The sequence below is a fragment of the Sminthopsis crassicaudata genome, chromosome 3 (genome assembly GCF_048593235.1).
Source record: "Sminthopsis crassicaudata isolate SCR6 chromosome 3, ASM4859323v1, whole genome shotgun sequence".
Classification (NCBI taxonomy): Eukaryota; Metazoa; Chordata; class Mammalia; order Dasyuromorphia; family Dasyuridae; genus Sminthopsis; species Sminthopsis crassicaudata.
In genome coordinates, this window is record NC_133619.1 from 210646261 (window position 1) to 210659361 (window position 13101).

Below are 13101 nucleotides of genomic sequence, written 5' to 3' on the forward strand. Positions count from 1 at the left end.
ACAAGATTCACCAGAGGGAGTTCATGTTCAGTAGGCATAGAATCTATAAATTCACATGTACCCGAAGGAAATGAGATCTCAAACTAAGGATTTGGTACAAATTCATTCTAATCAATCATTCTAATCAATCAAATTCATTCTAATCAATGAGAAATGTGTTTCCCTAAATAGTGTGGGAAATTTACAGAATTGTCCCTGCCAAATATGAGCTGTGTTAAGTAGTATACCCTATTTCAGGGTGGCAAGTGAAAAAAGATGTCTGCAATCACTGGGGGAGTCTCAAATTTACATAGATATGCGCCAATAAATGTTCTCTCTGCTGTATGACACTTTGGTATATTTATTAAACATTGGCAGATTACGTTTTGATCTTCCTTGCAGCTCTCAAGAGATTTGTTGCAGAGAAGAATCAAGATGTGCATAAGAATCCAAGAAGTTATTTGAGCTCTTCTTGGTTTTCCCTGGAAACCATGATAAAGCTGGCCTCTGAAAGGATTCAGGAACAACAGGACAAACACAAAGATCTTAAAGGACACTATGATTAAGAAGGATTTCAGGAAATGTCTCACTCATTCTGCTAAAAGAGGAAGGAACCCAGTGCATTGCAGGTGGAGTTTTGGCAAGCCAGTGGGAGGCTCTTAGGGACAGCACATGGGAGCATAGTATTGACTCAACAGGACAGCTGTGGTGTCTCCCACCCTAGACTAGCAGACAAACTGCCCTTTGGGAATACAGGGTATAACAGATGTGACCAAGCTGGACCATCCTACTGCAACGGGCATGCTGGCTTCAGCACAGGCCAATGACTGGCCCTGTTTAAAAGAAACATTGGGACAGGGTCCCTTACACGCTAGAACTAAAGCTCAAATTTTTAAACTCAAGAAGCAAAAAAAACCCATAAACACAGAAAGCTGTTATCATCACAGGGAAAATCCAAACACAAACTCCAAAGATAACAACAAAATCAAAATGTCTACATGTCTAGCTTCAATGTGTACTATAAAGTGGTCTTCAGAAAGAAAACAAAAAGGATTTTAAAAATCTAGGAAAAGAAATAGAAGAAAGCATGGGAAAATAAACATTTAATGTGAGAGAAGTACCAAAAAGGACTCCACAGCCTGAATAAGGAAGCCCAGAAATTCAGAGAAGGAAATGGTTGATTTCAAAGTCGAATTCACCAAACGGAAAGGGGAGTGCAAAAGTTAGCCCAAGGGAAAAAAAAATCCTTAAAATTGGAATTGGGCTTGTGAAAACTAATGACTCTATGAGCAACATAAAGTATCATTGAGACATACCAAACACACAGTTGGCAGAATGGGTCCAATCATCCTGAAGAGCACTTTGCAATTAAGCCTAAAAAAACTACAAAACTGTGCATACTCTTTGATCCAGCATTTCTAAATTAGTAAATCTGAACCCCAAAGAGATCAGAATAAAGGGAAAGCGACCCAGGAGTACAAAAAGAAGGACATCACTCCATTTTTTGGTGGTGATTCTGCTATCAACAACTTGAAGCAGTTGTTGTATTTGAATGTAATCAAGTCCAATGTTCTATAAGAAAGGATAAGCAGGGACTTTCACAACAACAAAACAGCTGTCAAGTCTTAACAATAGCTGATGCTATGTCAAGTGACTAGAACAACTAGTCAAGGGACTAGAAGAACCCATACTACACAACAATATCAATAGCCTGAGAAAATTCATTGTGAAACACTTAAGCCTCCTCAGGAAGGCAGCAATCAAAGCCAATTCCAAAAGACTTGAGATGGCAAATGCCATCCATTTGCAGACAAGGAACCATGGATTATGATTCTTCTTTCACAACATAAATAATACAGAAGTATATTTCATGTGATTGGCCATAGTCGCCTATATTGGATTTACTGCTGTCTTGGGGAGTGGGGGGGTTAAAAGGAGGAGGAATTAAAAGTTTGAAAGTCAAAATGTTAAAAAATTTAAATGTTGAAAATTATTCTAATATATCTGAAAAAATGAGATGTTATTAAGAAAAAGTGGAACATCCATTTTGACTAGAATCATATCTAAATATTTTTTTTCAAGATCTACATTTATATGACAGAAGATTCTTTTGGCAGTTTTATAACAAACAAACAACTTATACTTTCATATTACCATGAGATAATATCTTAGAATATGTTTTATAAATTCTTTTTTCTTCTCCAGAATTACTGGTCCATTCATGAGCTAGCTGGATTATTTTTACAACTACACTTTAAGGACATGTAATCAAACAACAATGTACTTAAAGAAGGATTGTTTTCCTAAATCAAAGGAAAAGCATCAAAGAGGTTTTCAAAAGTAAAAATTAATTTGTTCACCCATTATGTGTGGACATACAGGAGGGAAAGACAGATGAAGCATGAAATAATGACACTAAGACCTGTGTCACCAAGAAAACACAAAAAGTTTATCGTCCTGTTTTCTTTAAGAGAAATACAACTGCCTAGTAGACTTAACATGTATGACATTTTTTGGAATAAACTCAGACCTGGATTTTTGTTGATTATTAGTATTTCGATTGTGTTGAAAAATATTTATGGGAAAAAAATATTTTTCTTCGCCCAATCACTTACCAGATTCTGAGTGTGATTGGCCCAGGTAAGTTGTGTGTCCCCGTAACAGGACTATATGGGCCTATTCTCTTCGGTTTTAAGAGCCAGAATTTTTAAATTTCTTTCCTACAATCTAAGGGCAACAGAAATATTATGTCAAGAATTTGTTATATGTTAAATGACACGTTATGAATAAGAGTGTTATATTGTATGAAGATGAGTGATAATTATGTTTAAAGCTGAGAGATTGGTAATCATCTTCTTTCCTCATTTTTATGCCAATAAAATGTGGAAATGGTTCATATAAAAAAAAAAAAAGAAAAAGAAAATTCATGATGTATGAAGTACCATTCAACCTAGAAAAGTTTTCCAGACAGGATGTAAACGGGCTTTTGGTCTTGGAAAATTACTTTGATATGTTTGGAAAGCTTCATTGCCAAAGAGTTGGGGACCAGGTGATGGAGTGAATTTTGGACATATTAACCTACTATGTCACATATTAAGGCCTTAGAAGAATATTAAACTGTCACAATAGAAGATAGCTACCTTGAATCTATCACTTTGACAGGCAGCTCCAAATCACTGATTTTAATGTCTTCTCAGCTTAAACTCAAGTCAAATCTCTCAAGTCAAATCTCTCCTGTACATACCAAGTCTTTCAAACTTTGGATTACATAGATCTCACGATTCCTTTTGCAGTTGTTCTATTTAAGCTAAAGGAACACAATTCATTCAACATACTTTTGTGTGAGCAGATGTCAGTACTTCTCGCTCTCCTGGCTACCATCCCAGGGGCAATTTTCTTGAAGCCTCGGTATTAATACTCCTCCTCTATCCTAGTCTTTGATTTCATTAGGCAATGGAAGTGCTCTGATATCCATGAAAAGCTTTTCCACTTTTAAGTCATAGCATGAGCAAGGAAATTGATGTCTATAGGCCTAGCTGAAGAAGAGGATGGATCCAGATAAGGGCCAAAAGAGGCCTTTAGAACTTTTGATAGTTTGGCAGTGCTGAGCTCTATTGGGGTAGGCCCAGCATTTGTTCACACTCTATGGCACGGATGTTTTGGGTCCTTGGGAGTAAAGCGTCTCCAACTTGCCTAAGAAAGTATATGCTGGTGCAGCCTAGAAAAAGAGCCAATCTTAGCTGCCATGATCACCAAGAAGAGGATCCAACCTGTGACTAAATAGTTCCAGTCCTTCTAGTCCTAGTAAGATGGGAAGAATCAGGCTTTTCAAACCAAAATGGAACTTGAATCATAATTCACTGCTTCAAATGTAGTCTAACCAGCATGGACTAGGTTGCCTTTGTTAGGAACTTTATGATTTTATAATCTATCCTAAAAAATTCTTAACTCTTTTGATGGGCATATCATACTTCTGAGTCAAGTCAGCTCTGGCTATCCAAAGTCCGAGGTGTTGAGACTTCCAGCCCTAGATTGGGGTGAGAACGCACCCAGCTGCTCGAGCTCCGCATGTTCTCTCAGAATTTATTTCATGACAAGCCTCAGAATTAATGCTCAGCCAGAAAAAATCACCAAAATATAATTACCAACAGATGACATCCTTGAAATTTGCGAGAAAAGGTCTGTTTTTGCTTGGGGGAGGGGCCGAACAGACTGGGAGCAGGGTGAGGGCAAGTAGCAAGAGAGAGGCAGGCAGCTCACACTGCTCAGACCAGAGAAGGGAGGGGTCCGATCTCTGCTGTTTTGGTGGAATGATCTTTAGCCCAGTGTGGATATTCTGTCTTGGCAGCAAGCCAGGATCAGAAGAGAAGTTGTAAACACAGTGAAGAATAAAACCCCAAAAAGGTAGCGTCTGTCAGAACCTGGCTACCCCCACCCCCACCCAGAGTGACTCAGCACATTCTTAGAGCCTCAGAGTCTCAGAGCACAGAAGCAGCACAGCCATTGCTGTCCTGTTAGTGCCTCACTGCTGGTCTCCTGCAGCCTGTAGGTGAAGCCCGGACACACCATCCAGCCCCATCCCCCCACCCTCAAAAGGAGACCAATTGTTTTTCTTATCACTTTGTTTTCTTTGATTCTGCTCTGACAAAATGAACAAAAAATTTAAAAGGGCTCTAACCATTGATAGCTTCTATATGGATAGAGAGCAGACCTCAAAGCCTGAGGACACTAAAAACAGACTGTCTCCAGAGGAATCCCCAAAGGGGGATATGACCTGCTCCTCAATACACAAAACTCTTAAAGGAAATCAAAAAGGCTCTCACAAGAGAGCTAGAAGAGAAATTGGAAAAGGAAAGGGAAGCTTGGCAAGAGAGTCTGGAGAAGTCATCCCACGCATTTAAAGACAGAGTGGATAAAGAAATCAAATCAGTGAGAAACAAAATTAGTGAATTGTAAAAGGTAAACAATTGCAAGGAAAACAGGATTAGTGAGTTGGAAAAAGAAAATAACTCTCTAAAAAATAAAATTGATGAAATGGAAAAAAGTTCCATAGGAGAAAAAAAAAAAACTCATTTAAAAACTCAATTGGACAATTGCAAAAAGATATAAAAAAGTGAGTGAAGAAAATACATCACTGAAAATCAGAATCGAACAAGTAGAATTGAATGACTCAAAGAGAAACCAAGAAGCAATCAAGCAAAACCAGAAAAATGAAACAATGGAAAAGAATGTTGAGTACCTTATTGGGAAGACAACAGACCTGGAAAATAGATACAGGAGAGACAATCTGAGAATAACTGGACTCCCTGAAAAATATGATGAAAAAAAGAGCCTGGACACAATTTTCCAGAAAATTATCAAAGAGAACTGCCCAGATGTTTTAGAAACAGAGGGTAAAATAGACATTGAAAGAATTCATCAATCACCTACTGAAAGGGACTCGAAAATCCAAACGCCAAGAAATATAGTGGCCAAGCTCAAGATCCATCAGACGAAGGAAAAAAATACTGCACGCTGCTAGAAAAAAATCAATTCAAAAATGGAAGAGCCACAATAAGGATTACCCAGGATCTAGCAGCTTCCACATTAAAGGATAGAAGTGCCTGGAATATGATATTCTGAAAGGCTAAAGAACTTGGTATACAGCCAAGAATAACTTATCCAGCAAAAATGAGCATCTTTTTCCAAGGAATAAGATGGACATTCAATGAAATAAATGAATTCCATCTAGTTTTAATGAAAAAACTGGATCTAAACAAAACACTTGATCTCCAAATACAGAACTTAAAATATTTCTAAAAAGGGAAAAAGAAATCTTGAGAATTATATTTCTGCCATAAAGATATATAAAGATCACATGTAAAATTTGTTCTAGGAACTAGAGGTGGAAAGGAAATTATATCATCAAAAAGGGTAAAGTAGAGGTACTACATCTCATGAAGAGACAAAGGAAACCTATTATATCTGAGATAAAGAAAGGAAGGAGATAAACATAGTATGTATCAATAGACATATTCGATTTATGATGAAATTCCTTCCACTTCATTGAAAAGTGGGAGGGAAAAAATGAAAAGGGAAGGAGTAAGCTAAAGGGAAGGGAATACAGAAATTGTGAGGAAAAGGGGTAAAATAGGAGAAGGAACTTTAAGGTGGGGGTGGGATACTATAAAGGGAGGGCTGTGAAAAGCAAGTGTGCTCACAAGTTTAATACTGGGGAGGGGAGTAAGGAGTAAGGAAAGGAGAAAAGCAAAGCAGGGGTTAACTAGATGGCAAGCAATATAGAATTAGTCATTTTAAGCATAAATGTGAATGGGGAAAAGTCCCCCATAAAGAGGAAGAAGTTAGCAGATTGGATTAAAAGTCAGAAAACTACAATATGTTGTTTACAGGAAAAATACCTGAAACAGGGTGATACAGACAGAATAAAGGTAAAAGGTTGGAGCAGAATCTACTATGCTTCAGGTGAAGCCCAAAAAGTAGGGGTAGCCATCTCAGATCAAGCAAAAACAAAAATTGATCTAATTAAAAGAGATAAAGAAGGGCATTATATCTTGCTAAAGGGTAGCATAGATAATGAAGCAGTATCACTATTAAACATATATGCACCAAGTGGTGCACCATCTAAAAGAGAAATTAAGTGAGCTGCAAGAAGAAATAGACAGCAAAACTATAATAGTGGGATATTTCAACCTTGCACTCTCAGAATTAGATAAATCAAACCACAAAATAAATCAGAAAGAAGTTAAAGAGGTAAATAGAATACTAGAAAAGTTTGATATGATAGATCTTTGGCAAAAGCTAAATGGAGACAGAAAGGAATACACTTTCTTCTCAGCAGTTCATGGAACCTATACAAAAATTGACCATATATTAGGACATAAAAACCTCAAAATTAAATGCAGTAAGGCAGAAATAGCAAATGCATCTTTTTCAGACCACAATGCAATGAAAATTACATTCAATAAAAAGCCAGGGGAAAATAGACGAAAAAACAATTGGAAACTAGATAATCTCATACTAAAGAATGATTGGGTGAAACAGCAAATCATAGACATAATTAATAACTTCACCCAATAAAATGACAATAATGAGACATCATAAAGTCAAAGCAATAATAAGGGGAAATTTTATATCTGTAGAGGCCTATTTGCATAAAATAGAGAAAGAGAGGGCCAATGAATTGGGCTTACAACTAAAAATGCTAGAAATGGAACAAATTAAAAAATCCCAGACAAACACGAAACTTGAAATTCTAAAAATAAAAGGAGAGATTAATAAAATTGAAAGTAAAATGGGGCAGCTAGGTGGTCCAGTGGATAGAATACCAGACTTAAATTCAGGAGGTCCTGAGTTTGAATCTGATCTCAGACACTTAGCAGTTCCTAGCTGTGTGACCCTGGGCAAGTCACTTAAGCCCAGCCTCAGGGGGGGAAAAAAAAAGAAAATAAAAAAAAAAACTATTGAATTAATTAATAAAACTAAGAGTTGGTTCTATGAAAAAACCAACAAAATAGACAAACCCTTAGTAAATCTGATTAAAAAAAGGAAAGAGGAAAAGCAAATTGTTAGTCTTAAAAATGAAAAGGGAGAACTCGCCACTAATGAAGAGGAAATTAGAACAATAATTAGGAGTTACTTTGCCTAACTTTATGCCAATAAATTTGATAACATAAATGAAATGGAAGAATACCTTCAAAAATATAGCTTATTCAGATTAACAGAGGAAGATGTAAATACTCTAAATAGTCCCATTTTGAAAAAAGAAATAGAACAAGCTATTAACCAACTCCCTAAGAAAAAATCCCCAAGACCAGATGGATTTACATGTGAATTCTACCAAACATTTAAAGAACAATTAGCCCCAATGCTATATAAACTATTTGAAAAAATAGGGATTTGAAGGAGTCCTACCAAATTCCTTTTATGATACAGACATGGTACTAATATCTAAACCAGTGAGTTTGAAAACAGAGAAAGAAAATTATAGACTAATCTCCCTAATAAATATTGATGCTAAAATCTTAAATAAAATATTAGCAAAAAGACTACAGAAAATCATCCCCAGGATAATAATACACTATGACCAAGTGGGATTTATACCAGGAATGCAGGGCTGGTTCAACATTAGGAAAACTATTAGCATAATCGACTATATCAATAACCAAACTAACAAAAACCATATGATCATCTCAATAGATACAGAAAAAGCATTTGATAAAATCCAACATGGATTCCTACTAAAAAACACTTGAGAGTATAGGAATAAATGGACTATTCCTTAAAATAATCAGGAGCCTATATTTTAAACTGTCAGTAAACATCATATGTAATGGTCAATAAACTGGAACCTTTCCCAATAAGATCCGGAGTGAAACAAGGTTGTCCACTATCACCGTTACTATTCAATATTGTACTAGAAATGCTAGCCTTGGCAGTAAGAGCCGATAAAGAGATTAAAGGAATTAGCTTAGGTAATGAGGAAATCAAACTATCACTCTTTGTAGATGATATGATGGTATACTTAGAGAACCCCAAATATTCTGCAAAAAATTTATTAGAAATAATTCATATCTTTAGCAAAGTTGCAGGATACAAAATAAATCCACATAAATCCTTAGCATTTTTATACATCACCAAGAAAATGCAACAGCAAGAGATACAAAGAGAAATTCCATTTATTATAACTGTCAATAGTATAAAATATTTGGGAATATATCTACCAAAGTAAAGTCAGGAATTAAATGTGCAAAATTACAAAACACTTGCCACAAAAATAAAGTCAGATTTAAATAATTGGAAAAATATTAAGTGCTCTTGGATTGGATGGTAATACTCCTAAACTAATGTGTTTACTTAGTGGTATACCAATCAGACTCCCAAGAAACTATTTTTATGACCTAGAAAAAATAACAACAAAATTCATATGGAAGAACAAAAGGTCGAGAATTTCAAGGGAATTCACTGAAAAATAAAAATAAAATGAAGATGGCCTAGCTGTACCTGGTCTAAAAGTATATTATAAAGCAGCAGTCACCAAAACCATTTGATATTGGCTAAGAAATAGACGAGTTGATCAGTGGCATAGGTTAGGTTCAAAGGGCAAGATAGTGAATAAAAATAGCAATCTAGTGTTTGACAAACCCAAAGATCCCAACTTTTGGGATAAGAATTAATTATCTGAAAAAAAATTGCTGGGAAAACTGGAAATTATATGGCAGAAACTAGGTACGGACCCACACTTAACACCATATGGCAAGATAAGATCAAAATGGGTCCATGATTTAGGAATAAAGAACGAGATCATAAATAAATTATAAGAACTTAGGATAGTTTACCTCTCAGATTTGTGGAGGAGGAAGGAATTTGTGACCGACCAAAGGAGAACTAGAGACCATTATTGATCACAAAATAGAAAATTTTGATTACATCAAATTAAAAAGCTTCTGTACAAACAAAACTAATGCAAACAAGATTAGAAGGGAAGTAACAAATTGGAGAAACATTTTTACAGTTAAAGGTTCTAATAAAGGCCTCATCTTGAAAATATACTGAGAATTGACTAATTTATAAAGAATCAAGCCATTATCCAATTGATAAATGGTCAAAGGATATGAATAGACAAATTTCAGATGATGAAATTGAAACTATTTCCACTCATATGAAAAAGTGTTCCAAATCACTATTGATCAGAGAAATGCAAATTAAGACAACTCTGAGATACCACTACACACCTGTCAGATTGGCTAAGATGACAGAAAAAAATAACCATGAATGTTGGAGGGGATGTGGGAAAACTGGGACACTGATGCATTGTTGGTTGAGTTGTGAAAGAATTCAACTATTCTGGAGAGCAATCTGGAATTTTGCCCAAATAGTTATCAAACTATTCATACCCTTTGATCCAGCAGTGCTCGTCCTAGGCTTATATGCTAAAGAGATATTAAAGAAAGGAAAGGGACTTGTATGTACAAGAATGTTTATGGCAACACTTTTTCTAGTGGCTAGAAACTGGAAAATGAATGGACGCCCATGAATTGGAGAATAGTTGGGTAAATTCTGGTATATGAATGTTATGGAATATTATTGGTCTGTAAGAAATGACCAGCAGTATGAATACAAAGAGGTTTGGAGAGACTTACATCAACTGATGCTGAGTGAAATGAGCAGAACTAGGAGATCATTATACACTTCAACAACAATGCTATGTGAGGATGTATTCTGATGGAAGTGGATATCTTCCACATAGACAAGATCTAATCCAGTTCCAATTGATCAATGATGGACAGAATCAGTTACACCCAGAAAAGGAACACTGGGAAATGAGTATAAACTGTGAGCATTTTTGGTTTTTCTTCCCAAGTTATTTTTACCTTCTGAATCCAATTCTTCCTTTGCAACTACAACAACAACAAAAATAATTCAGTTCTGCACACATATATTGTATCTAGGATATACTATAACATATTTAATATGTATTGGAATGCCTGCCATCTGGGGAGGTGGTGGAGGGAAGGAAGGTAAAATTCGGAACAGAAGGGAGTACAAGGGATAATGTTATAAAAAATTACCTATGCATATGTACTGTCAAAAAATGTTATAATTAAAAAATTAATAAACAAAAATTTTTAAAAAGTGTCCGAGGTGTTGAAACAAAAAAAAAATCATATAAATCAATAATCTCTCTAAAATGGGATCATCTTATATTGTTGTCTTCTAGTTGGCAGAGTTTATTGCTTGAATTCAAGATTTTGACTTTCTAGGAATATCTGCTAAACATGTTATCTTACTAGATTCACCTCAGTATTTTAAGAATAAGGACTTACATTCCTAGAAATAATATTTCATATACTATAGATTGTAACCTCGTCTCATCCTTTTTGAGGTGTTATTTTGAATGAATGGTCATTAATAACCTTCTGAGACAAATGAAATGAATATAATCTATTACAGATACAACACTCAAATGTTTCCAAATTGACAAGATCCACCAGAGAGAGCTCATGTTCAAGGGATTTAGTACAAATGAATTCTAATCAATGAGAAAACTGTTTCCCTAAATAGAATGGGATATTTACATAATTCTCTCTGCAAAATATGAGCTCTGTTAAGTAATAACATATTTTTTCTCTTTCACACCATGACTAATGCTGAAACTTAATTAATGTGATAGGACATAGTGTGCCTGTATTGGATTTCCTGCTGTATTGGGGAGTGTGGAGTCAAAAAGAGGAGGAAGTAAAAGTTTGAGAGACAAAATCTTAAAAAAAAATGTAAATGTTGAAAACTGTTCTAAATATATCTAGAAAAAATGAGATATTAAGAAAAAGAAAAAATATATACTTTGACTAGAATCATATTGTATTTTGTATTCAAGATCCATATTTACATGACAGAAGATTCTTGTAGCAGTTTTATAACATAGAAAAAGTTATCCTTTCATATTACCATGAGACAATATCTTAAAATATGTCTTCAATCAAAGGATTTGTTCTTTTATCTTCTCCAGAATTACTGGAATTACATTCATGATGGTCAAGAGCTACCTGGATTATTTTTGCCACTACAATTTAAGAATATGTAATCAAAGGAAAAGCATCAAACAGGTTTGCAAAATTAAATATTAGTTTGTTCACCCAAAATGTGTGAAAATGCAGAGAGGCAATACGGATGAGGTATGAAATAATGACCTTCATGCATTACCACTTGTGTCACCAAGGAAAACACAAAAAATTATTGTCCTATTTTCTTTAAGAAAAATATAAGTTAATTTCTGACATAGTTTTGGAATAAAGCCCAAAGTGGAAAATATAGTATTGGGACTGTGTTGAAAAACTTACTTATGGGAAGCAAAATCTTATTCCCCCCCCCCAAATCACTTACCAGATTCAGAGTGTGATGGACCAGGAAAATCGTTTGTCCCTGTGGCAGGACTATGTGGGCCTATTCTCTTTGGTTTTAAGAACCAGAATCTTTTCCTTTCATTCCTATAATCTAGAGGCAACAGAAATATTATGTTAAGAATGTTATATGTTGAGTGACACAACATGATGAGGAGTATAACATTGTAAGATGATGAATAATAATTGTGTTTAAGAATGAAGTGTTGGTACTCATCCTCTTTCCTCATTTTTATGCCATTAAAATGTGGAAATGGCTTCATATCAAAAAAAAAATTTCATGCTATATGAAATCCAATTCAAGCTAGAAAACTTTTCCAGACAGGTTGTAAACAGGCTTTTTGGTCTTGGAAAATTACTTTGATATGATTGGAAACCTTCATTGCCAAAGAGTTAGGGACCAGATAATGGACATACTAATTCATGAAATCACATACCAAGGTGCAGAAGAATTTTAAATTGTCACAGTAGAAAATACCTACCTTGAATATATCACTCTGCTAGGCAGTTCCAAATCACTGACCCCAATGACTTGTCAGCTTGAACACAAGTATATTTCCTGTATACATCAACTGTTTTAAACTCTGGATTACAGAGATCCCAAAATCCCTTTTCCGGTTGTTCTGATCTAAGCTAAAGGAGTACAATTCATTCAATGCATTCTTGTATGTGCAAATATCAGTACTTCTCATTCTCCTCGCTGCCTTCTCAAGGGCAATTGTTTTTAAAGCCCTGGTATGGATACTCAACCAATATCCTAGTCTTTGATTTCATTAAGCAGTAGAAGTGGCCTGACATGCATGGAAAGTACTCCCACTTTTAACTCATAGCATAAGCAAGGGAATATGTTAGGACTCTTACAAGGTGCTAAGTCACTGGAATAGATATAATTATCTAATTTAACATGGTATTTAACAGTTCTCTAGTTCAGTAATCGCCATGAGATTCACACCTTTAAGAGAGCATACATTTAAGGAGTTCCCACAAGCCCAGGGAGTACCCACAAACCCATTCTCTAGGAGGATATAAAAAGCCAGGATTCAGTCAAGGAGAAGACTTCTCAGGAGAACTTCAGGGGACTTTGGAGGAGAGGACTTTGGGAGATTCAGGGTCAAAGAGGACTCTGGGAAATTCATAACTAGAATTGACTTCTGGGAGATTCACAAGGCAGAAGCCCACAATCCCACTCTCAGAGGTGGAGTATGATTCATTCCTACGTCTACCT

The 13101-nt window shown here is 35.4% G+C and overlaps 1 protein-coding gene across 1 annotated transcript in view; it reads right to left on the reverse strand.

The window, feature by feature from the left end:
* Nucleotides 1–13101, reverse strand: part of LOC141560987 (uncharacterized) — a 423935-nt gene that overhangs the window by 351888 nt on the left and 58946 nt on the right. The window contains exon 10 of the mRNA XM_074299860.1: nt 11860–11970. Within this exon, the coding sequence (XP_074155961.1) occupies nt 11860–11970 (111 nt within the window). The remainder of the gene's footprint in view (nt 1–11859; nt 11971–13101) is intronic.